The sequence below is a fragment of the Urocitellus parryii genome, chromosome 8 (genome assembly GCF_045843805.1).
Source record: "Urocitellus parryii isolate mUroPar1 chromosome 8, mUroPar1.hap1, whole genome shotgun sequence".
NCBI classification, from domain to species: domain Eukaryota; kingdom Metazoa; phylum Chordata; class Mammalia; order Rodentia; family Sciuridae; genus Urocitellus; species Urocitellus parryii.
Window position 1 is genome coordinate 32,358,118 of NC_135538.1, and position 26,779 is coordinate 32,384,896.

At 36.4% G+C, this 26,779-nt stretch overlaps 2 protein-coding genes across 5 annotated transcripts in view; one reads left to right on the forward strand and one right to left on the reverse strand.

The window, feature by feature from the left end:
• The window catches only part of Med23 (mediator complex subunit 23), a 44,893-nt gene extending 29,509 nt beyond the window's left edge, over window positions 1-15,384 (forward strand). For 2 of the 3 annotated variants that reach the window (XM_026380859.2, XM_026380867.2), the window contains 9 exons: window positions 374-544; window positions 948-1,164; window positions 2,634-2,870; window positions 3,946-4,111; window positions 4,886-4,958; window positions 5,868-6,082; window positions 6,730-6,850; window positions 7,551-7,682; window positions 9,421-11,210. In XM_026380859.2, coding sequence (XP_026236644.1) covers window positions 374-544; window positions 948-1,164; window positions 2,634-2,870; window positions 3,946-4,111; window positions 4,886-4,958; window positions 5,868-6,082; window positions 6,730-6,850; window positions 7,551-7,682; window positions 9,421-9,588 — 1,500 coding nt within the window. In that variant the 3' untranslated portion in view covers window positions 9,589-11,210. Of the gene's footprint in view, window positions 1-373; window positions 545-947; window positions 1,165-2,633; window positions 2,871-3,945; window positions 4,112-4,885; window positions 4,959-5,867; window positions 6,083-6,729; window positions 6,851-7,550; window positions 7,683-9,420; window positions 11,211-15,319 lie in introns of those variants that run through there. The other variant, XM_077801622.1, reaches the window with a different exon arrangement.
• Arg1 (arginase 1) lies at window positions 12,256-23,871 on the reverse strand. 2 transcript variants are annotated; one of them, XM_026381249.2, is made up of 9 exons: window positions 23,766-23,871; window positions 19,793-19,865; window positions 17,383-17,557; window positions 15,308-15,467; window positions 13,830-13,924; window positions 13,373-13,477; window positions 13,048-13,184; window positions 12,653-12,818; window positions 12,256-12,442 (listed from the first exon to the last, which is right to left on the reverse strand). In XM_026381249.2, exons 1-9 carry the CDS (start codon window positions 23,820-23,822, stop codon window positions 12,427-12,429), a joined length of 984 nt encoding a protein of 327 aa, XP_026237034.2. In that variant the 5' UTR covers window positions 23,823-23,871; the 3' UTR covers window positions 12,256-12,426. The 2 variants fall into 2 exon arrangements, with proteins under 2 accessions (XP_026237034.2, XP_026237040.2); XM_026381255.2 differs by having other exon boundaries at window positions 12,256-12,818.
• Window positions 23,872-26,779: the final 2,908 nt, after the last annotated feature.

Below are 26,779 nucleotides of genomic sequence, written 5' to 3' on the forward strand. Positions count from 1 at the left end.
AGAAGACTGAATCAGGTTGAAAATAATGCACATTTAAAAATTGCTATGATGGTTATATTTCAGTTGGCTTAGTTCTTTGACATTAGCTGTGGAACATAAATGTAAAGATAGTTAATATATATTTTAGAGGAAACAAGGTAAATCTATAAATCAGTAAAATAAAAGGGTAAAATAGAGGCATAAGGAAAATATTGCCAGGAAAATAAGAGATCACACATTTACTTAGGTGACGGTTGTTTTGTAATAGACTAGACATCTAAGGAAATCCTAATGATAGATATTGCTGTATTGGAAATTTAGACTACCAAGTAGCAGAGCAATGCTTTTGCATAGATTGGGCATTTTCATTCAGTTTCTATGTTGTTCTCCAAAGGCCATGCGCAGTCATGAAGGAAATGAAGCCCAGGTTTGTTACTTCATAATTCAGTTGCTGTTACTCAAACCAAATGACTTTAGAAATCGAGTAAGTGACTTTGTGAAGGAAAATTCCCCAGAGCACTGGCTACAGAACGACTGGCATACCAAGCACATGAATTATCACAAGGTACTCATTCTATTTAGTTTTTAAAGCCATACTTAGATATTTGCTTAATTGATTTGGCTGTTTTCTCTGTGGTTCTACTGTTTTCTTTCTAGTTCATATGGAAGTAAACTGACTCTAGTCTAATGAACAAAGAATATATGGAAACTAGAGTTTTAGTAGACATATGAGTACTTATATAATGAAGAAGGTATAAAGCAGTATAATTTAAAATATTTCCTCTTTGGACCTGGGGTCATAGCTCGGTGGAACAGTGAATGTACTTAGCATGAGCCCAGTACCAAAAAAGAAAGTACCTTATTTAAAAGAAAAAAAAAATCTAAACACTATTTTCAGTTTTATTTAGCTTTTGTAAGAGAATTTTTAAAAGATGCCTCAGACATTTACCATCTCCTCATTTCCACAGAAATATCCAGAAAAACTGTATTTTGAGGGCCTGGCGGAACAAGTTGATCCTCCTGTGCAGATTCAGTCCCCCTATCTGCCAATTTATTTTGGAAATGTGTGTCTCCGATTCCTTCCAGTATTTGATATAGTAATTCACAGATTTTTAGAGTTGTATCCAGTATCCAAATCACTAGAAACTCTACTGGATCACCTAGGAGGCTTATATAAATTTCATGGTGAGCTTTTTCAAATTTTAATTCTATCTAATACTTACATGAGCAAAAGTAGACTGTGCATGACCATGTGGTAATAGTGGTTCTAAAGGTTTTATTTTAAATGTTTTATTTTGTGAAGTGTTTTAAGAGTAAGTACAGTGGGGGTGATATCATGAAGTATAAAATATGACATAAAAATATAAATAAAAGTATTAGAGCAGAGCAATATTACTATGAACTAAACAGATATTAACAGGTTTCTTTGTTGCGGGTGGTATTTGATTTTTGATGCATATGATTTGTATAAGCAGAAGGTAAATGGGAGCACTTTAAGCAGAAGATATAATTTAGGAAAATTATGGAGAAAAACAAGGCATATTTGAAGAAAAATTGTTTTATTGCTCTTAATTGAGAATGTTTTTACTTAAAATAAGACTGGAAAGAGAGATTGTACCTGACTGTAAATCACCTTAAATGCCAGTTTTGATTTTGTAACTTGAAGATAATAGTCAGCCAGAAGCTACTGAGTAAGATGATGGCATGAAAATCACTATTTTAGAAAGATAAGGCCACTTATAGTTTTTAGCACACCTTGGAAGAAGGATGGCATTAGTGACATGTCAAAAATTGGTATGTATTATTAGTATGTAAACAAAGATGTTGGCAAGGGACAAATAGTCAAGAAAGAAGGAATAGAACTTGATAGGAAAATATGGAAGAAAAGAAAGAAATCAAGGAAAACTCTATCTATTCTAACTCTAGTTAAGCATCATATCTGGAGAGGGATTGGGTCAGCAATAGAAGAGTGAAGATTACTTAGAGTAGCCACAGTGGGAACAAAGTATATGTATCTGGTGAGCTGATTTTCTAATTCATTTTTAAGATATCTTCCTCTAAAGCAGAAGCATGGATTGTATTAGCACTACAGAACAGGTGTGAATTTCAAGAGGGTATTCCTTTAAAAAATACTTTTCTTCCGGATTAGGTAATATATGCACATGGTTCAGAAGTATATACAGTGAGAAGTCCCATTCCTGTCTTCTTGTTAGCCAGTTTCATTCTCTGTAGGCAAAACTATTGTTTGTACCATGTTCTTCTTCCTGTGTCATGCATTGACATTATTTGTATCAGTACATAAAGAACTGTTCATATATGCAATAATTTACCAGTTTTTTGTTTATAACTGTTTTAGGTTGTTTCTAATCTTTTGCTAGTGTAAACAGGACAGCAGTGACAGTTTTGCCATATGTCATTTTTGCAGGATAAATTTCCAGAAGTAGAATTGTTAATTCAGAGAATGAACAGCCTTAAATGCAAACTATATGTATTATTGGGAGCCTTCTGTCTGTCTTAAGATTGAAGTATTTATTGAATGCAATTGCCTAGCTCCTGAAATCATTTCATAATCTTCTGAGTTTTTTAATAATCTTGTTTTTCACAGTTTTCAGTAACGTAGTAGACATTGTGGTGATCTGTTTTCTTTTTGGCAGATCGGCCAGTGACTTACCTGTATAATACTTTGCACTATTATGAAATGTACTTGAGAAACCGTGATCATCTCAAACGAAAACTTGTCCATGCAATCATTGGTTCACTTAAGGATAATCGACCACAGGGCTGGTGTCTAAGTGACACTTACCTGAAGTATGCTATGAATCCACGGGAGGACAATCCATGGGTCCCAGATGACTCCTACTATTGCAAATTAATTGGCAGACTAGTAGATAATATCCTTTTTATTGTAATTTTTCCAGATTCTTCAAAAATAAAAGTATTTTGGTTTGTGAGAACAAATTTTTTTCTAACGTAATATTTTAATATATTCCAATTTCGGGTTTTTTGTTTGTTTGAGACTGGGTTTTGGTGTGTTGCCCAGGCTGGCTTCAAATTCCTAGGCTCAACAGTACTCCTGCCTTATCCCCCTCAGTAGCTGAGACTACAGGCTCATGCCACTGTGCCCAGCTTTCACTTATTTAAAAAATCAATTGATTTTTACCTCTGTAAGGGTTTTGAAATTTTACATTAGCACCTTCCTGCCAGGTAGGTTGAAATTCTCTCCATTGATATATGCATTTTAAAACAGATTTTATGGAAATTGGTTTCAAACAAAAAAATTGTATTTCAAAATAAATGTACCATACATTGTAGTACATGTAACTGTTTAGGACTATAGTACATAGTCCTGTTTCTTTAAATAAATTCTTGAATACTTTTTAAAAGGTTAATATTAATATAAAATAATAAATTTATTTTTTAGTGAAAAGGCTATATTTGCTTTTCAATTTTTTCATTTTGAGATATCATGTTTTCAGTTATCAGCACACTATATGTACTATGTATATGTACCATACCACTAATAACTAGATGGAGAAATTTTACATGAATGAGCTAAACAAAGGAATTTATTTCCTGAGGTAAAATAATTACTCATTACAAAATAATTTTTATGTACACTTGCCCTGTAACTATTAAAAGAAATAGGCTGTTGAAACCCAGGGATACCTTAGATAACATCTATAGCTACGGCAGTATCCCCATTATAATAACCCATCTGGAAGACCAACCATTTATATGTTGAGTTTGATCAAATGATTGCTATCAATACATTTCAGTCATGTCAGATTTATTTGTGTTTGCCTCTTAATCTAACTATTGATAAATCACTTCTTGGCACCTCATAATCAGGTAAACTGATAACCAAATGAGGTGCTTACATGTAAAACATTTTAAAAATTTATAAATCGTTATACAGATGTGTCAGTCTCAACATAATTAAGTTGTTATTGCTTTAATTGTCTGCACCAATGGCCGGCAAATCTCCTGGTCCCTTCCCAAACTGTGATTGGCGATTCAATGAGTTTCCCAACCCTGCCGCCCATGCTCTGCATGTTACTTGTGTGGAGCTCATGGCCTTGGCAGTTTCAGGCAAAGATGTTGGAAATGCCCTTCTTAATGTTGTGTTGAAAAGGTATGTATACTATTTTATTCGATAAGATTGTGTTTCTTTGTAAAGAGAGTGATATTTTATTTAGAACTGTTAGACAAACCTGTTGCACCCCCTCCAACCCATCCCAAGGCTGATGCACTTTGGTTCCTGATCTCATCTTCGTGATGTAGGTATAATGGATATGGATGTAATGGAATGAGCCCAGGCCAGGTTTGTTTGCACTCCTACTCTTTATTTCACGTTTGACCTTTAGGGATAATGTTAACTTGTCACTAAACATTATTTTTCAGAATCTTCAGGGGCTTGGAATATAGCTTAGTGGGAGAATGCTTGCCTAGCATGCTTGAGCCACTGGGTTTGATCCCTAGCACTACAAAAATAAAAACAAAAACAAAAGGATTTTCTGAAAGATTAGCATAAAGTAGAGGATAAAGATTGAAAGAAGTATAAATAAAGTGAAATAGTATTTTTAGCCAACAATTATTATAAGATACAAACCCCCCCCCAAAAAAAGTAAGAAGAATGAGATCCTTCTCTAAATAAAATACAAAATAGGGCTGGGATGTGGCTCAGTGGTTGAATGCTCTGAGTTTAATCCCTAGTACCAAAAGAAAAAAAATCCTTAATGGCTTTTGTATATATCAAATTTTTATTCACTAAGAAAATCCATTGTTTATTTGGAGTGGATCAGTTGCCAATCCTCTGAATTGTATGTGTTCTCAAAATAAGATCTGTTTTCATTCATATAAAATGTTTTTGTAATTTCACATTTGTATTTTTTTCATCCACTTGCAGTCAGCCCTTGGTACCAAGAGAGAACATTACAGCATGGATGAATGCAATTGGTTTGATCATCACTGCCCTACCAGTGAGTTAATAATAGTAGTTCATATTTAGTAATGAAACACAACTTGGATGATTTTATACAAGGACATGATGCAAATTAATAAAATGTTTCATATTTTTTAGTCTTTCATATTAAATTTATAGTGACTCTATTTTTTTTCTTGCCTTTTGTGCATCAAATGAAAATGTGCCTTAACAGATCTCTGCATATTCTAGTATCACCTTATCTATCCAATTTTAGTTTTTACATTACGATCTGATCTGCTTTGGCCCTTTAATATGTTAGGTATGTAGAGCCTTTCTTCATGCAAATAATACTGATAGAAACAGACATGTTTTAAATCTTCTGATATTTTAGTGAATAAGATATTATGCCAAAACTCTTCCTTTCATAACCTTCTGTAAAGTCCATTTATTCTTTTCTAGTTTAGGGCCTCCTTCTCTGACTTTCCCAGCTCCTATGAAGTCTTCCTTCTCTGACCTCCATTCGTATATAGTCGGCACCATGTAATTTTCTGTTGATTCTTTGAATAATGTTGTCTAACATGGGGCTCCATAAACTTGTTTGATTATGCAGCTTTGTGGGTCATTTTTTCTTCACACCACCTTCACAATATATGGATTTATTTCTGAATTTTATACATGTACTAGTATTGTCTGTATAGTAACTATTGGTAAATGTCTGGTACTAAATAAGCCAGACAAACACATGTGTGGAACCTTCCTTCTGACAGACATTTCTTCCCCAGCTCGTTATTAACTTAATTTGACCAATTACAAAGCCACCCAACTGCATTTCAAAACCTGTGTTGCACGAACGTAGTGGGATAGGTAGAAAACCTTAAAGTGTGAGAAATGAATAGTATTATAGGCTTTGGGGTCAAATGATGGGTAAGTGATATTTTTCATCCACTTTCCTCTGATTTTAAAGGAACCATATTGGATTGTCCTTCATGATCGAATTGTGAGTGTTATCAGCAGTCGCAGCTTGACATCAGAAACAGAGTGGGTTGGTTATCCATTCCGCCTATTTGACTTCACTGCTTGTCATCAGTCCTACTCTGAGATGAGCTGTAGCTACACATTAGCTCTAGCACATGCTGTATGGCACCATTCTAGCATTGGACAACTTTCACTCATTCCAAAGTAAGTATTATGATTTCTGAAACAAATTTGCCTTTTGTTTTTCTATTTTTTTAAAAAATCATTTACAGATGAGAATAATTTGCAAAATAAGTGTTTTAACTATGTAGAGTCCCTGGTTAATCAGAAAGCCTCCTTTATTTCAGACTTATTTTTTAAAATTAACTTGTATGTGCAAGTAATAATTTGGTGTCTAGTTTTCCATTATGGTTTCAAGATGGTTAGTCAAATGCATGCTATTTCCACACTGTATCCCAACAGCTAGCTGCCTTTTGAACTGAAAGGCTAATATCAGCCTATTTTCTGATTATTTTTCTTGACTTTAAATTTGATATTAATTAGATTCAAATTTCTTGAGAACAGCATTTACATGAGATTGTTATTTTTTTCTTTCAAATAATTTACCTTGTGTCGGTCAATAGTTGTACTGATAAGAATAACTTTTAAATCTGAGGTAATTTATTTCAATAAACAAAGTAAAAGCCAGTAAGAAATGTGAAATAAGTTAGAAATATTTTTATCAAATTTAGAAGGACCTTTGAAAGAATTACAAGTTTTGTAAATACCTTTACTACTTTTGTAAATACTGTATTAACAAAATTCAAAGATTTCCACTGATTTCATAAGAGATATTTATCTTCAAATTCTAGGTTTCTCACTGAAGTACTGCTTCCTATAGTGAAGACTGAATTCCAATTGCTTTATGTCTACCATCTTGTAGGACCATTTTTACAAAGATTTCAGCAGGAGAGAACTCGATGTATGATAGAGGTAAAATATAATCTGTTATAATTGTGAAGAATTTATTTAAGTTTCTTTACTAGTGCTTTCAAACTGCCAGTTACAACCATTAGTGGAAAAGTCAGTTTAGTAGGATCTAAAAGGAGTTTTAGAGGGGAATTCAGTGTGCCTATAATGAGTTTGGTGTGGGATGTGTTCACTTGGAGATGCAGGAAGAAATACTCCATCATCAAGGTTGAGAAGAAAGTTAAGGATATAGAAGTACATTTGAGAATGTATAGTGCAGAGAAATTAATTATATTGATGGAATTGGATGAAGTTACTCACTTCTAATAAGATGTAGAGAAAAAGAAAATAAGCCAGGAATAGAATCTTAAAAGCAAGAAATGCTAAATACGACTAAGAAGATAGAATCTTGGAATGCAGTTATCCCAGAAATTAAAGAGATGGTATCTAGAAAGTGAATCATTTATCTCTTACTTTTAAGAGAAATGACTTAAATTGTGCAGAGAAATTTTAGTTAAGGAGTATACTGTTTCACTGTGGATTTCATTGTAAATGCAGGCTGCATCATATTTCCTATATGCGTAGAGGTAGGTACATGACTGTGACAGTTCCTCACCAAACATGCCATCCCACTTAATGGTTTTGTAATGGAGTCCAATTGTATCATGTTGGGCTATTTAACTACTTTGGCCATTTAAATAATTTCACATTATTTGTTGACTAGATTGGTGTGGCATTTTATGACATGCTGCTAAATGTAGACCAGTGTAGCACCCATTTAAATTACATGGATCCCATCTGTGACTTCCTGTATCATATGAAATATATGTTTACTGGTGACAGCGTGAAAGAACAAGTAAGTTAAATTTATGTATTTTTGAATATTTGTCTTAGAAAACTTAAACATATGATGAATGTTTTTGTTTGTGTTTTTTATTTTTTTTAAAGAGTGAAGCCTTGATAAAAGACCTTTTAAGATTACAGGGTGTATTATTCTAGATATGGTAGTAAAGTAAATACATGTTTTTTTAAAAAAGTAAATACATGTTTTCTCATGCTCTTACTTTTTCTCCTTTATATCTGCCATAGAATATCTGAAACGGGGATTAATAATAATCACGTTAGGGAGAAACAGTGTAGTATGACACAAACAGACCAGAGAGGTGTTGTGTTCTGAGTAAAAGGAGGGTCCTACTTTCCACCAATGATCAGGGAACACCATGGGGACATTGAACAGATTGCTGCATGACTAGAAAACTGAAGCCAGGATGGTCAAGAGACTAACTCATGAGGCATATTCAAGGAATGTGGAAATATATACCCTGAAGAAAAAAGTCCTAGGAAATTGTTCATGTCCACACTATTTGGTATGGACAAGTATCCTAATATTTATGGAATAAGTATTTAGGTTTGCTCTGTGTGACAAAAAAGAGCATAAGAATTCTGGTGAAGTTAGTAAGATGTGCACTTCAACTCAACATATGAAGAGGTACATCTGATGTGGCTAAAAGTCGAAAAGACCTCCTTAGATCACAACCAGCTTTCCTAGTGTGATAAATGGAAACTGGGCTGTTTTAGAATGGAGGAAGTGGGGCTGATAGGTAAAGTTCATATACCTTCCCAATACTTGAATGTTAATGTCTTACTCTAATGGACAGGAAGGAAAGTTTTGACATAACCATGTGAGTTCAAGTCTAATGAGTTCTTTGCTAGGAGCTGAGGTTGGGAAAACGTTGACTCCTTTATACCTCAGCAAGAATGTCAAAAAGAATTCACATGTCTCTAATGAAAGAAAGAGAACATGTGTCTCTGTGCCTACTTTTGTTGAAACACAACATGGAAAGAACCAATAAAGTAATGCTCTTTTAAAAATGAATGAATAAATAAAGTATTCTTTATATTTGAACCTAAGAAATTTTGACACATGAAATACAAAAAAAGAAAAATTACCATCAGACTCGTCTTTCCTCCTAAAGTTAAGGAATATTTGAATAAAGCTAAGAAAGCAGTGAAACTATTTAATATATTTATTTCTTAAATATTTTACGTAAAAGTAGAACTAATTTTTTTAGTGTGAATTCTAAATAAAAATCAAAACAAAATTAGCTTTATTTATAAAGTGGCAGATGTGAATTATTTAAAGAACTTTAAAATATAATTAAGCTTAATGCTTCTATGAAGATGGCATTTTAAAAGGATGATCAAATTGTTGTGTGTATAAAATTTCTAGTATAGATTATGCTAGCTTTTGGTAGTGGGATAACTGTCTAGTTAGATAAGTAGAAAAATATTTTTGTAAATATATACATCTGTTTTTGTTGAAATACACACAGCACATACTGAAACTTCTGGTCCAACCCCTTCGCTAGTGTATTATTTCAGAATGTATGTAAATCATTTTTAAATGGAAATTTGAAATCTCTTGATTCAAGGATTTTTTCATACCTTTGTGTGTTTGTTTATTTATTTATTTATTTATTTTTATGTGGTGTTAAGGATCAAATGCAGGGCCTCACACGTGCTAGGCCAGTGCTCAACCAGAGAGCCACAACCCCAGCCCCTCAAGTATTTCTTAATGTGTTTTTATTTCTTAGGTAGAGAAGATTATCTGTAATTTAAAACCAGCTTTAAAACTTCGTCTTCGATTCATCACACATATTAGCAAGATGGAACCAGCTGCAGTGCCTCCACAAGCTATAAATAGTGGATCTCCAGCACCTCAGTCTAATCAGGTGCCAGCATCCTTACCAGTAACTCAGTGAAGTTAAGAGTTACTGTAGTGAGAATGGAAATATACCTGTCTTACAAAGTGGACTCAAGTTTATTAAATCTGAATGTGATCATGCTAAAGTGATGTGGTAGAAGAAGCAGCAGAGATATTCAGATTGTTTTCTTTTGATTCAAATGGTGAATCTCCTCACACCTTAATTCCCATCTCCCTGTCTATATTTTTGTCTCTAAGAGATCAAGTGAGCTACATATTGTTCATATTCATAGCAATTAAGAGCACCCTAGGAACACAGATGTATACTGTGATCAAATGACTTTTGCTTTGTATTCTCAGTCTCCTATTTTAGCCATTGTTTTTATTTTTATTTTTATGTTTTATTATTGTATAGTCAGTCTTAAAGTACTTTGCTTTCAAGACAGAACACATGTAAAATAACCATTACAAATCCTTTTATACATAAATCTTCTTTTTGATTCTTCAGGATAATAGAGATTTTTATCAAATAAAGGACTCTGGGTTTCATTGCATTGCAGAAGCAAACTAAGTTTCGTAATTTTTTTAAAGACTTGAAATTTTTATTGTAAATTTCCAAGTAAACAGTCTAATGTTTCTATCGAGGTAGATGGGCAGTTTTTGCCTTTGCTTTGAACTTACCAGATGAAATGAGTTGGAAACCATGGAAGAAAATATCATCTGATAATGCATATATTTAAATAAAATCACGCTTAAATGGCTGATTCCCGAATCTCTGTCTGTAAAAATCAGTTGCTTTTGCATGTTGATATCCTCACCTGGCAGATGATATGAATTTTGGAATTTTCATAATTCCAAATTTTTAAAATACTTGTATTTTTAAATGTAGACTTTGGTTCTTTAGGGTTTATTAGATTTCTGAAAGACATTGTTAATTTGGGGGAAATGGCATTGTGAAAAACTTGAAAACTAGTAAAGACTGTTAGATGAATACACCATATGATTTCTTTAGTTACCTAAATTTGAATGAATGTCTTTCCAGGCTTTGTGCTGCCAGGGAACTGAGCTACTTCATGAGGTGTTCTACCCTAGTTTGTGACTAAAATTGTCCTAGGAATTAAGAGTTACTGGTCTAAAAAAAGAATTAGTGAATTGAACCAGCTGTAATTCAAATTCTTATTTCCAAATACATTTCTCTTAGATTTTCATTTTTTTCATAGTTCATATCATTATAATCACTATATCTTTATTTGCCATACAAGTTCAGCTTAAAATTTAGATAATGGCATAACTAAGTTTTACAGACTTTATATTAAAGTTCCAGAAATTTTATGCTTTATATGATTCCAAATATTAATTTTAACATAGTCTTAATAAATTCTTGTTGATCTGGGGATTATATTGCTTTGCTTTGCTTTGAAATCCTTGATTGAGAATAGTTGTGACTCTGGTATTACACAATAGAATAGAAGAAGTGAAAATCAGACTTTCTCACAGACATGTCCATTCCAATTTGTTTATTAAAAATTCATATTTTTCTCATTGGCAAGTAGGAATATAATTTTCCTTGAGTAGACTTTTAGAGTTGCAAATCATAGACATCAATAGAAAGTAGAAACTTTATTTAGCTGAGGGAAGAAAATGCCTTTATTTTCATTATTTCCTAAAAAGTCCGTCCTTCCTTCCTTCCTTCCTTCCTTCCTTCCCTCCCTCCCTCCCTCCCTCCCTCCCTCCCTCCCTCCCTCCTTCCTTCCTTTCTTCCTTCCTTCCTTCCTTCCTTCCTTCCTTCCTTCCAAGCAGCTTTGTCCAAGACAACTTTCTACAGTAAGGAAATGTTTGTTCCTATGCTATCTTGTATAGAAGTTAATAGCTATATGTGGCCATTGAACATTTGAATATGGAACTGAGTTTTAAACTTTATTAAGCTTTTATCATATTAACCACTTATGTCTACTCTACTGGACAATTGTATTATAATGGCACATCTTGATTACTCTTATGTCATTCAATAAAATGTTTATATTACAAAAGCCATAGAGGCAATAGCTAGGTTTAAAATTCTAAGTTGCATGTCAAAAATCAGATGGTAGAGACTCTTAACATATAACCGTTAGAATAACACACTAAAATGAAGCCTGCTTCATTAGTTTCCTTGGATTCCTGTGTACTTTGGGGAAAGGGGAAAGAAATGTTTCTTTCTTTTCTTTTGTTTTTTCTTCTTTCCTATGTTCCATAGCCATGGTATGTTTTTAGGATGCTTAAAAACGGTAAGTCATTTTGTAGTCACAGACAATTTTAGGTGGAATTCTAATCTGAATTAGGACATCTTAGAAACAGAAAAGCAGTTTGATTTCTCTGGCTCCTAGACAGATTTAGGGAATATCTTCTCCTTCCCTTGCAACCTGAAAAGCAGCTGTGCTTAAAATATCAACCAATATCATGTTTGAGGTTTAGGAAAAGTAAAATAGGGTCATCTATAATGTTAATGAACTTAGAAATTGCCCAAGCCTATGGTAATCTACTTTACAGATGAAGAAACCAGATCCAGAGTTTTAAGAGCTTCACTAAATTCTGAGAATGTTTTGGGAATGATGATTTCACTGACTTAAAAATACAGCAGTTTTAAATGGGATATATATATATATATATATATATATATATATATATATATATATAATTTTCATATGTGTGTGCGTGTTAATCATAGGACAACACAGTCTTATTATAAAGAGTTTATTACAAAAATTATGTCTTTTGAACAACAAGGACACATGGCTACCTCTCCAGGTTGGGTGGCTCTGCCTCCTAATATCAGGAGTTCCTCACTGGAGAGCTTGTATTGGTGTGTGTTTATTTTCGATGCCAGCATATTATTTGGACATTAACATGCCTCTCCCTAAAGTTGTCTTTTGCTAAAATGGGAAATACACATTTTTAATTGTACAAAAGTTTGAATTTTCAAATCTTGAATTTTCAAGCAGGAATTGGTAGAATTCATAAATTGGAAAAAATTTTCTGAAACAAGAGATTTTGAGGAGGATAACTATAGGCTTAAGTATATTATTAGATTTGGTAATTATGTTGTTAGCGCTGGGATTTTTATATCTTGTTTTCACACTTACTTAGGTGGGTTAAGGTAGTTAACTGTAGGCTTATGATTACCCTCCCGAGCAACTCCAAAACAAGCCAAGGTTAGTGCTACTGCTGTGTTCACTGTTCGAGTTACTTCTTCTGGTGTCTTCCCAAGAGATGGGTTTACTTCCATTATATCTAGTCCTGAGAGTAGCCCTACAACAACAACAAAAAATGTGAATAATGTAATTTATAAAATTGTTATTTTAATATCAGCAGAGCCCAACTTCAAAAGTTACCTGGTAGTAAAGAAATAGCGACCAACAGAATATTCTTTACTTATTGCATCAAGTGATGGGTGGGGCTGGGTTTTCAGATCAGGGAGCATAAACACATACTAGCCGAGTGTACACTTGCTTCTTTATTGTCTCAGGTTTTTACCTACCTGTTTTGTAAATTTCTTCTGTGATGTACAGACCTTCTCTGTAGGACAGACCCCCCACGACAGGTGTGCCAGTAGCAGGTGTGAAAGCAGGGTCCAGCCCATCAACATCAAAACTCAGATGAATTGGCCTTTTCTTTCTTTTAAGAAGTGGGAAAGGATTTCAGTATTTCAGTTAAAAGTTGGTGGTTTAATATTTAGTAGACAACTACAGTTCTTATTCTGCAAACCCAAAGGTTCCATAATTTTTATGCAAAGGTTTCATTAATAACTTACATCAGTTAGTATCATTAGCAAGTCTTATGTCATGCACAGGAGAGCATCATACCTTCCTAGTAGATAGCTGAGTGTTTCTTCCATCACCTTGCCAATTCCCAACTTATCCACTTCAGTCATTGAAAAGTATTTAATACCCAGAGCTTTCACAATGTAGCTATCAAAGAAGAGATATTAAAATAATCTACAATTAATAAAGCTGACTCAATTCCCTCCTCTTCCCTTTGTTTATTTTTTATAAAGAAAGATTACTGGTAAAGAGTATATGAAATATTTTAAGTTCTATGAACTGTATACATGTAATTTTATTTGATTTTTAACAGCAAGTTAAGATATAAATAGCATGAATAGATATATGTGTGTGTAAAAGTATATAGATACGTGTGTATGTGTATATGTGTGTGTGTGTGTGTGTGTGTGTGTGTGTATAGAGGTGTTCATTTGGGGCTGTAAACATCTAACACACAAAAGAAAAAATAAAGACAAATCACATCAAGGAATAAACTTACTGTTCTCCTGGATCCACGTCTCTCAAGCCAATATACACAATATCCTTGGCAGATATGCAGGGAGTCACCCAGGAGAATCCTGGTACATCAGGGATCTAAAGTGGCAATGTTTCCATTTAGTTAAATGTGTTTCTCTTGAGTAAATCCTACAGGTAATGTTGAGGACAGTTGTTGGATTATGTATATCTTAATGTTTAGAATATAAACTTAGAGGATATTATTTTTAAGATAAATAAAGGGAATGCCTGCCTTACCATGTTAACACAGCATTTCCCTGTTCTGTGCCCCAAGTCTGCTGGGTCCTGCTTCCTCAAAACTAAAGAAATGAATGTGCTTTCTTTACTTTAGTAGCTTCCTTCTTCTCTTTCTCGCTAAAGATCAAGTCCTCTGATTAAGTCTAGAGTAGCTAAGGGGAATGTAGGACAAGACTTGTTGCTGCTCTTCATATCATAATGTGATGACTGATAACCACTTTGTCCTGGAGCCAACCATGGCTGTTCCCATATATTAAATTGACATTTTGCAATTTTATAAACACATTTGTTGGTCCTCAGTTTTTTTTTAAAAAGTTACTTCTGAGTATTTAACAGTACAAGGTTTGAATCCCCTTGAATCCTCATTAGGACAAATATAATTATTATCAATATAGATATTAATATACTATAACATCAATAAAAATTATGAGCCACAATGTTAAATCTCAATCTAGAATTTTATCTTAAATCTTCTGGAAAAGAAGGCGCTTTCTACCATCAATGTGAAGTGATAAATCATTGTAATCTGCATTGAAAACTTTTTCTTGAAGAGCTCTGATTTACAGGGGATACTTCATAAGGAGGAGAGGTGGTGTGATGTATAGTGGGAAGAGATGGGAACCAGGAGACTGAGTTCTGCTCCTTCCCTCACAATATACTTGACGTGGTTTTGGAAAGTTGATGACCTCTGAACCTCTAAGGGGTAGTTTCAGAATCCAGAAAGAGGATGTTCTTCAGCATCTGTGAATTCCCCTAAACACAGATTGAAAATAGAAGTAGGCTTATGATGGTTTGGTCTATACTGAACATGTACAGACTTTTTCATTATCACCTAAACAAGACAGAATAATATCTCTTTATATAACATTTATATTGTATTAGATATTGTAAGTAATCTAGAACTGATTTAAAGTATATGGGAGATGTGCATAGGTTATATGCAAATACTAGGCCAATTTGTATAAGAGACTTGAACATTTGAAGGCCTTGGTATCTGCTAAGTATCCTAGAACCAATGTCCGATAGATACAGAGAGACAATTGCCTATGGAGTCAGTTTGCAAACTATGAAGAAAAGTAAAGACAGAACATACCCCCTTTATCAACCATTCTTTTGCTTGTTAGCATAGAGGAAATGGTTTGCAATTATATCAATGTAAAATGATTTAGGATGCTTCCTACTTGCCAAGATTATTTTGTAAAGCAGTACCAACCAGTCTTTTACCTTTCCTTTCAGTTCCTTTAAGAGGAAAGACACAGGTTGTCCATGCAAGTTCCCAGTGGAGGTTGTCAGTGGAGTGTTGATATCCGTGTGAGCATCCACCCAGATGACTCCAAGGTCAGGATGGACCCTGGCATGGCCAGAGATGCTTCCAACTGCCAAACTTTGGAGGAGAAGAAGGTTTATATGAACCTCAAGTTGTCAATGTCATTACATACCTACATCATATCATTAGCTCTCTTAATCTGCCTGCTAGGTTTTAAGTCCAAGTAGCCTTTTTTTTTTTTTTTTTTTTTTTTGGTACCAGGGATTGAACTCAGGGGAACTCCACCACTGAGCCACATCCCCAGCCTTATTTTGTATTTTATTTAGAGACAGGGTTTCACTGAGTTGCTAGGCACCTCACTTTTGCTGAGGCTGGCTTTGAATTCGTGTTCCTCCTGTGTCAACCTCCCAAGCTGCTGGATTTACAAGAATGAGCCACCATGCCCAGCTCAAGTAGCTATTTCTTACAGACTTTTAAATTAGAAGCCAATTAAATAATTATGACAATAGAGAAGGTATACCTTACACTTAATACTTACTAAAATGTTTAAGTTATACTGCTATCATTTTACTAAAATATTTTAAGTCATCTTGTAATAAAATTGCATTATATAGTTTAACCAAAAAAAATATGCATCAAACCCTAGCCACACAAGAGACTCCTTCACATGAGATACTGTTCAATTCTTAGAGTTAAATCCAGCTCCGTTTGGCAGATACTTAATTCTCTGAAGTGAATTATGACAAAGTCAATTTTTCTTAAAATTTGACTCTTTCATAATTGGAAAGCATCACTCAATTCTTCCATACACTAGAGTCATTGGTTCTCTCACACTATTCTGTGCTCAGATCCTCTGCTGTGTCTATAATCTTGCTGCACATTTGATGTCCCACTCTTGATTGGGTTCAGGCCCATCAAATCCATCCCAAGTACTCTAAACTCCAAACATTTTGCCAGATTGGAAGATCTAAGTCGTGCCTTGCACAGAAGTTAAAAGATTTGAATTTACTATATAATGCCCAAGTTTCCAACTTGTGAGCATTAAGGCATCATTCAGAGAATCCAGAACTATCAGATTCTCAAAAGGAGAGCAATCGTGCCTGATGTCCAGGTTGAGGTTCGTTTTTTCTTTTAGGTTTCCTGATTTTTTGGGCATTTTTTTTGCTCTTAAAATTTCCACTTACAAATTTTTCCACTTAAAAAAAGAAAGTCTGCCCCACTCTTTCAATTATATATTTGTTAAAGAAGCCCTGGTAACAGCTGGCTTTAAAACACAAAGTTGAGGGTTGTGAATTCATTGACTCTCATATCAAAAGCTCAAGAATGTGTCTACTTTTTGATGTCATTAGGCCTCTTCCAGTAATAGCATCCTTGAGAACAAACATTTAAAAAAGCTCCATACTGTATAATAGTCAAAATTTGAAAATAACCTGAATATCTGACACTACAAATGTAAATGGTGATATAATTGCTTGCTGAAAAATTATACAGCAAAAAAAAAAATGATGCTTATAATTGCGTATAGTGGCAAACACCTGTAATCCTAGTGGCTCAGGAGGCTGAGGCAAGAGGATCAGGAATTATAAGTCAGCCTCAGCAAAAGTGAGGCATGAAGCAACTCAGTGAGACCCTGTCTCTAAATAAAATACAAAATAGGGCTGCGGATGTGCACCTGAGTTCAATACCTGATACAAAAAAAAAAAAAAAAAAAAAAAAAAAGGTGCTTACATTCTTTTAAAAACTTGTTAACCAATTGAGTTCTAGGTATTATAAGTAATTAGGAAAAATTAACTGACAACAAGCATCACTTATTTAGAAATAGAAGCCTGCACTATTTGGCTAAGTCCACTCCTGTTTCGTGCTGCAATTGATAAACATAAAGATATTGTGAGACTTTGCAAATTTAACTAAGTCTGTTTCTGTAATAAAGTAGGAACCCAAAAAAATTGTTTTTAAGGCAAAGTAGAGTATTAAATATTGGTGTTTTCGCCGCCTGTGCCTGACCCCCAGGGGGACAGCCACTGCATAAGACCTGTGGTCTCCACCCAGCACCAAGCTGACTCTGTTGTTCTTCTGGACCTCTGACACCACATCTGCCAGCTGCTCATTGGCTTTTCCCACAGACTTTGGATTCTTCACAATTTGAAAGGGGCTGTCATTAGGAACATCAGCAAAGGGCAGGTCCCCATAGTCTTTCACATCACACTCTGCAATTAAAAGTTTCAAGTTACTAAATAAAAACAGATTGCAAATCAGTTTGGTTACAAATGTATAAAATAAGTCTATTTTCAAAAGTATAAGCAAAGGCCAAAAGACTGTAAATGTGGTGAAGGTGGAAATCATGTCTGCTTTTGCCTGACATTGTCCTGTCGGCACCATCACCTCACTCTGGCACCAGCTGTATACCGAGCCCTCAATGAGCACTTATTGAAGCAATCCAGTTAGAGCAGACACTAAAAGAGCAGTGGCAGTTTCTGGTTGGACCTATCAGGAGGCATCACTGTCCTTACCACTGTCCCTCTGTTTCTCTCTGCCTCTGTACTTTCTGTCTTGCTATAATAAGCATACTTTGTTTTTGTAATCAAAAAACAGTTAAAGCCCCCCAAAGAGAGAGTACACCAGCATTTTCTAAATTTTTTTGATTCTGTATTAATGATTATTCGGGTTGAGGTTTGTTTTTCTTTCAGGTTTCTTTTGGTCATTTGCCATTCTGAAAATTTCTACTTACATTTTTTTTCCATTTAATAAAGAAAGTTGAGCCCCAGGCTCTCAAAGGTAGCTCTGTTACAGAGGCCCTGGTAACAGTGGCTTTCAAAGAGAAAACTGAGGTGTCCTGATCCAAACTGTCACCTGCTGAAGTAACTCAGCTTCCTCCTTGGTCCTCTAGGACCTGGCTCCGGATGGTGCTGTCAGAATCAAGTATGTGCTTAGCCCCTAGCCTCTGCTTCAGCAAGTTTGGTAGCTTTTTTAATAGGAAAAAAAAATTGTAGGTAACCCATAGTCCCTAAGGATCTGAGTGTGCTTCCTAAAAGGGCCTGAAAAAGGTTTCAAAACTAGAAAGCTTCCTGTAAAATTGTGTACTGGGATCAGTTCAGCCATTGTTCATTTATTATATCTGGGTGTTAGTGATTCAGTAACACCTCCAAGAGGTATCATACATCTCAGATGAGATGTGACCAAATTAACCAAGTCCATTTACCCAAGATTTCTATTCTCCTTCCCTCCCTTCCTTCCTTCCTAGATTTAAGAGCTATAATTCTTAACTCACTAAAATTTGCTTATTTTTAAATGTACAGACTGATGAGTTTTGGAAATATCTATAATCTTGTAACTACCATCACAATTCATATGCAGAACATTTCCATCTCTTTTTTTTTTTTTGGTTGTTTGTTTTGCTGATGGGAATTGAACTCGGGGACACTCAACCACTGAGCCACATCCCCAGCTCTGTTTTGTATTTTATTTAGAGACAGGGTCTCACTGAGTTGCTTAGTGTCTCACCGTAGCTGAGGCTGGCTTTGAACTCATGATCCTCCTGCCTCAGTCTCCTCAGCCACTGCAATTACAGGCATGTGCCACCTTGCCAGGCTTCCATTCCTTTTATTCCTATCCCCACCCCCAGGAATCACTGATTAGCCTTCTATTGCTATACTTTTGTCTTTCTAGAATTTCCATCAATAGGAGCATACAGTATGTGGTCTTTTGTTGCCTCTTTCACATATCATGTTGTTTTTGAGATGTACCTATGTTGTGATCTGTCATTTTCATTTTCATTTCTTTTGGGAAAATATATAAAACTGCTGGGTCAAAAGGTAAATGAATGTTTATTTAAGAAACTGTCCAACTGCTTTCCAAAGTGGCTGTATCATTTTGCACCCTAGCAGAAATACATGAAGCTTTCATTTGTTCCATGACCTCATTAACACTTCATCAGGGTTTTTCAAATATAAAGATAACATATACTTAAGCCTCAAGTTTAACAAACATATAATTTTTCATTTCATACTTACACATATAAATGTGTGTGCATGCACATACCCATTATGTAAAACCTAGGTGCCCCTATTACTATTATTATTGTTTCTTTTTCTTTCACAAATTGGGATCCTCTTTTGGTAGTCTCCTTCCTGAAACCTCTTGGTTTTTATTTAATTCTACTAGTTCCCATAGCATCCTCCCCAACCCCATAGTTCTTGCCACATAGGTTCTTTTGTACAGCACTTCAGCTGGGAAGACAAAACTTCTGAATGAGAAGTTCCACCAACAACGCTTACTGAGGGCTTTTCCCAAACCCTGCCTCTCTGGTACCATGTGGCTATACAGGTGCATGGTTAGTCTGCAGTTCTGTGATATAAACATCCTTACAAACATTCTGTTTTCTCAGGAGTTCTCATTTCACTAGGAAGGAGATCGGGATGATCATCTTTCAACTTAAAAATTACCTTGTTCTTTAAGTTTCTCCAGCAGACCAGCATTTCTCAAGACTGTAGGGCCTTTTTCCACCCCTCCTCGTGGCTGAACAATTAAAAAGTAAAGTATTTCAGTCGTGATCATGACCACCCAATGCCCACAGAACTTTTCATTACTTGAATCCTATCTATCAGTTTGTGAGATCCTATAGACCCTGGAATTTAAATCCTCTCATTTAATCTTCACATCAAGGTAGATCGAATTACCCTAAGGCAAATAAGAGGAACCAGAATCCCAACATGAAGGTTATGAGGTTCTCCTGCTGGACCGCAGTTAATTAGTGGCAGAGTTTCTATTTATATCCTGCTCTTAGGATTCCAATGCTGCAACCCCTCTTCCCATCACACCACTCTATCCACACAGCACAAAGCACCCTGATAAATGAAGATAGAATAATGAAAAGGAAAGGCCCCTGTTTCTGAGCCACTCATGAACCCATAGAAAATGTGGGTGTTTAATACCAGTTACATGGATAGTTGCATCAACACAGATATGAGGTGTCTTAGTAACCAAACAGTACTCCTAACTCTGCAAGAGGCATGGTGGGTCAGTGATGGCTTTGTGGCCACATGATCTTTGAGCCAAGTCTTGCAACATGAGGAGGTGGTCAGAAAAACATGACAGGGTGATAGAGAAATTTTGCAATTCAGGGGAACAGCTTGGGCAAAAGGCATTAGAAGGGAAAGAACATGGTCTGGGCGAGACCAGCCCATGTGCAGGTCCTCACAGCAGTACCTAGGGCCTTTTGGGGTGGTGAATGCAGGCAACAGGAAAATCACTACCTGGGAGCTGAAATCATAAAGACCAGGCCAGAAATTTCAGGTTCTGACCTGTTTAAACAGTCATAAGAAACTACACCCATGCTGATTCCACACCTGGGAATGGACACGCCTCTCCTTTCCAGCATGTCCAACTCAAGTCCCCAATGATAGGGGTCCCAATAAATCATTTTTTTTAAATTTCTTTCTGATTTTAATTTCCAACAGGACTTTTAGATACATCAAGTTAAATCTTTTTATCAGATGAGAAGACATGCCAAAAGAGACATGTTTATCCTAGGATTGGGGCTGTGGCACCAAAGTAAGCAAATATTTCTTCCCCAAATGACAGGTGGCCTGTCCAAGGTGCCAAGTAAATCCTTGTTGTCAAACTCCTGTCCCTGGCACACACTCTTCCTGACACTTTTTCTCCTTTACTCCAATCCTTTTGAAATTTTTTTAATTTAATTTTTGATTAACATACAATATTTGGATAGATTTATGAGGTACAGGGTCTGTCTTGACTGGTGTGTACATTGGGTAGTGACCAACACCAGGTAATTAGCATATCCATCACCTTCAACTTTTATCATGTCACTAGAAAGAGCACATCCAAAATCTCTTCTAACTATTTTGAGATACATGGTACATTACTGTTTTCTACATTTACCCTGCCCTGCCTTAGAGCATGGTAACTTGTTCCTCCTGTATAAGGGAACCTGATACCACCTGTAACCTGTACCCCCTGACCAACTTCTGGTCAAGGAGATGACCAACCGTTGATCAAGGAGATGGACTTTCTCCCACTTTAACTCCCAGTAAGGTCCTACTTGGTTCATACTCCGTCTTTAGTTTTGTATCTTTGTCTCTTCTCCTTTGTTCAATTTCAATCTAAATTTCTTTACTTTATGGCATTACATGTTGTCATGTAGGTTTGACAAAGAGTAGGTGGTCAAAAACAATTTGACAAAACTCCCTGGCCTTTTTTTCTCCTTGCCCTTTCCAACATTAGAACAAATTTCATCTATCCCTTAGTTGACACTGTATTTGCTGTAAGGCTGTCATTAAACTTCTCAGAGTGACATCTTCTAGCCTTTGTTTTATTTGTTTGCTTCAAACTGCTTCTCGGGATTAATCTTTGCCTGTTGCTTGGTTCATCTGTCCACTTTGGAAACTGCTTTTTAAGTTCCACTGCCTTTTTAAATGGAGCCCAGTCCCTAATGGACCACAAGTATCAGATCTACTATGGAGTTGAGCTCTCTGAATAGGCTTCAGTGCAAGTCAGGGACATAGATTCTGGAATGAAGCAGCCTTGTCTGGAATCACATAGTCAAGGCTGTGTAACCTTGAGCAAATTACCACACCTCTCTGAACATTATTAACTACTAGATAAAAATAATACCTACCTTATTGTTTCCTTGATGCCTTACAAGGGGCAAGGCAGAGAAAGGAGCTCTTTCTCAGACTCAACTTTCTATCATCTGCCTTCTAGTCTTCCCTTTTTTGCCTTTTGTCAAATTTTTATCCCTTTTAAATGCGGACAAAAGCTTATATGTTTGTCACGCCCCCCCCCCCAACACACACATCTCCCTTATGGCTTAGTATAGAAAAATCTCTCTCTCTGTCCTGACAACAATGAGACAATAAGTTTCATTATCATGGCCATGTTTTAATGGGACAAGAGCAGGGTGTGTGTGTGTGGGGGGGATTACTAAGAATGGGAAATGCATTCAGTGGCACTTTATCACACTATACCTCAGAGGTTGTCATTGTCCCCAGAGGGGCTGTCCTCATCAGGGTTAGGATTCTGCAGATGCCCCAGGGCCAGAACATGTTTGGACTCCTTCCCTCTCTCCCCCTTTCCTTCCATTTGCCTCCCTTCTTTCCTTCCTTTTTAAAAATGTTTCATTTGTTCTTCTGAGTCACACAACAGTAGAGTGTATTTGGACATATCATACACACATGGAGTAGAGCTTCCAGTCTTCTTGTTGTGCATGATGTGGAGTTTCTTTCCTACCTTTTTGTTGCTTTTTTCAATTCTTACTGTTACAAACTGTTTGAAAAATAGGTGAGGATATTGTGGATTTTAAAGGACACCCGTGTCGGCAGGACGTCCCTGTACTAGGAGGCCTCTTTGGAGGGTTTCCAGGTCAAGGGAAGCAGTATTTACAGACAGTCCAAATGCAGTTGGGGCCTCTAACCTCTGACCCCTCCCAATTTGTTTTGCAGCAAAAAGTCAGAGTGCACATCAAGACTTCAAAATTAAAAGGGGTGAAAGTCTTCTTAAATTTTTAGAAACTGGGAGGATTCCATTAAAAAAAGAAAGAAGAAAAAAAAAACAAACCTCAACCTTTGGAATTTCAACTCACATACTGTCCTGTTCGGTTTGACTTTTTAATTTTCCTCTTTAAGCCCAGACCATGTTGAAGTCTGGAAGGCATCCTGTCATCTCATTGTCATTACCAATATGAATGTGTCCAGACAGGGGAAAAGAACTGTCAATTTAATGTTCATGATATGTGTTGGTTCACACTTAGATAGCTCTAAGACAATCTGAAAGTTTCATAAACCCTTAGTCCAGACAGTGTTTCCAACTTGCAGTATTTGTCCCCCACTCTGGAAGATACAGGACAGATTCTACCAGCCCATGGTCCAACAGTTTCAAAGAATCATTAAACCATAAAATAATATGAATTATTGACAAAGTTGCATAAAGCACTATCATTTAGGTTATCCAAATTAAAACAATTCTGAAGATCACCACTGATTAAATATTTCTACTCATCGAACTACATAACCGAACAAATGAGTCTTCTTAAACTCTCCTCTCCTTCTGGATACTCAAGGAACATCACAAACACCAAAAACAACAAAAGCTAGATGAGATGCTGCACTGAAGAAATAATCCACTTCAATGCAAAATAAAAGTATTTTGGTTCAACATGAGTAAACGAGTAAACATTCAGTTTCAAACGAAATTGACTCTGAGATTGGGAGTCATAGAAGTAAGTGGGTTTGAGACCATAATTATGCAATGTCTCGAAATGGTGAGAGGACTTTAAAACATCCTTTCCTCGCCCAGATTGTAGAGAAAAACATAAGTAACCGGAAAGTAACACCTTACATGTTTTAAAGTCCCAAATTTCCAATAAAGTACAGTTATTCAAAGCGGAGGCCTTATACTCACCTGTCCCTTTGAGAAAGGGGCTCCAATAACCCCTATGGATTTTGACTTGGCGTTCATGGTCCTTGATACTTCACCTTGCTGCACCGGTATTCTCAGGTTGCCACACTCTGCAACACTGGAAGACAGAGGGCACATCTTTTTTGCCACTTATAATTGGGTTGAATGTGTTTACTTTATTCTAATGAAGACACCTGGCTCCACCTACTGAGCAGAAAGACAGAGTCAAAGAAAGGCTTGCACATTATTCAAATGAACCGGATTGTTCTGAGCTCAGGTCTCTAATTAAGTGAGCATTATTTATGTTCCTTGTTCTTGTCTTTGTTGAAAAGTCACCCGAGTGACGTTAATCTTTCTTTAGGCAATTGAAAATTCTATGTGGTTTCATAATTGCATAAGTAACCGTGTCTACAGCTGGATAAACCTGTAGTGGCACCCCCTCCTCCACCAAATAATCTTAATTAAGCTTCTCCAGAGACCTTCACCATAATTGTTTTTATTAACAAAATATCAGCAAAAACGTCTGCAAAGAACTCAGTGTAGTTAGGACTTTCTATATTTTGGTTCTCTGCCTTATTAAAAGCTAAGTTTGGCAACAGATTTGATGATGTTATGCCTGTTTTTGTGGTAAAACTTCTGACTAATCTAAAAAAATGGGACCAAAAGCACTTTTTGTGAACTCAAAAAAATATAATACTGTTATGTAGACTCCTACAAAAATGTAAACTTCCACACCCATCTTCCTATTGGGTATAAAATTCAAAGAATTTCCAGGTAAAGCCAAAACAACTCTCAAAATCAGGACCAGATGCAGAGCCAGAAGGTCTGGATGGACAAACCACCTCACCTGGGCTAGGTTGAGACTAACCCAATGTGCCTACTACCAGGGCCACTGGAAAAATAAATGCCCCCAACTGAAGGAAGACAAATGGGCTGCTGCTACTCCTTACCAGGATAAGAGAGGCCAAGTCATTCAAGGGCAATACCAGCCCTACAAACATGTTCCCCATGAAGATCAAAGCCACAGACACCACAGTGATGCCCCTGAGAAAGGGCTGGTAGCTATGGAAAATTATAATGAGGATTAGTATTGACCAGCCTCAATCCCTGTGGGCCCAGGAGCCTACAGTCCAAATGCTCATAGGGAGCCAAACTATGGACCTCATGGTGGACACTGGGGCCCACGATTCTATGGTGACCCAACCTGTAGTCCCACTTTCAAAAACACAGAAGGCAATGTGGGAGCCTCTGGCTACAGGATCATCACCCTTTTCTATTGCCCCGGAGTTACAATTTAGCAGGCCATGAATGGTCCATGAGATCTTGTATATACCAGATGGCCTGGTGCCACTGATGGTTTTGAGACCTGCTGAGAAAGCTCTGAGCCCAGATAACTTTTGATGCAAAAGGTCAGGCAGTCCTATCATTGGAAAAACCTAAACCAAGGATTTTAACCCTCACAATTCCCTGGGAAGAGGAGTGGTGCCTCTTTAGGCTAGTAGTACACCACAGCAGGGACCAGAGCTCCCTTTCCAGGTACCAGGAGTATGGGCAGAGGATGATCCACCTGGTCTAGCCCAAACATTCCTCCAGTGGTGGTGGAATTAAAACCAGGAACCATACTGGTATGCCTAAGACAATATCATATTCCTCATAAGGCACAATTTGGAATTCAAAAACATTTGGACAGACTTTTGTAATATGGAATTCTCAGTCCTTGCCAATCACCATGGAATATACCTCTTTACCTGTCCAGAAACCAGGGACTGATGGTTACCAGCCAGTTCAAGATTTACATGGAATAAATCACCCTGCATAGTGTGGTCCCCAATATATACACTCTTCTAAGTTGGCTCCTAGCTGATGCAGCTTATTTCACATTCTGAACCTTAAAGATGCCTTCTTCTGCATTTGACTGGCACCACAGAGTCAGCCCTCTTTGCCTTCCATTGGAAAGCCTCCAAAGGGAACAAAGGTCAATGGACCTGGACTAGGATACCACAAGGTTTCAAAAACTCACCAACCATCTTCAGGAAGGTGCTGGCTTCTGATTTGAGAATCTTTCCTAAATAATGACATGGATGTTGACCTCTAATGTTGTTACACATTACTCCAATATGTAGATGATCTGTTGCTGGTCAGAGCAACCCAAAAAGACTGCATGAAGGAGACATAACTGGTTCTCACTCTCCTATATGAAACTGGCTACAAAGTCTCAAAGAAGAAAGCCCAAATCTGTCAAGCACCTTGGTTTCTATCTGACTCAGAGACAACTGCAACTTGGCCCCAAAAGGAAACAGACAAGACAGTCTTGCTCAATTCCAATCCCTTCCACCAGCTGCCAGATCTTGAGTGCTAAATTCTGTCAGATATGGATCACTAACTTTTCAGTTATGGACAAATCCCTCAATGAGGCCACCAAAGAGGGAGAACGGGATCCTCTAATGTGGAGACCAATGCTAAAACAAATCAAATCAAAAGAAAACAAAACAAAACAAAAAACTCCACTGAGGATCTTAAATGAGCACTCACCTGTACACGTGGACTAGGACTCCTGGATCTCACAAAGCCTTTCTCCCTGTATGTCCATGCATGGTCTGGAACAGCTGTAGGAGTCCTAACTCAAATGCTGGGGTACTGACACTGAGTTTTGGCCTACTTTCTAAATAGCTGGACTTTATATCATTCTGGCCACCTTGTCTATGGGCCCTTGCAGCCATGGTCCTCTGGTATTGGAAGCTGATTAGCAGACTATGGGACAGGAACTGACACTCTAGCTTATACATGATTTCTAGAGTTTGTTTGGTGTTATTAGTTTGGCTTTGTTTACTTACATTGTTTAACCTGTGCAGGTTAATAGACAAAACTGTTAGTCTATCATTTAGTTTGGTTTCCTTTGGTAATCTTGGGGGGCTCTACCCCACTCCTGCTCCAATAGTGGAAATATTGTGAACCATGTGTCAAGTCAATCTATTATAAGCAAGGGGAGATCATATATATAGGATAATTATATATAT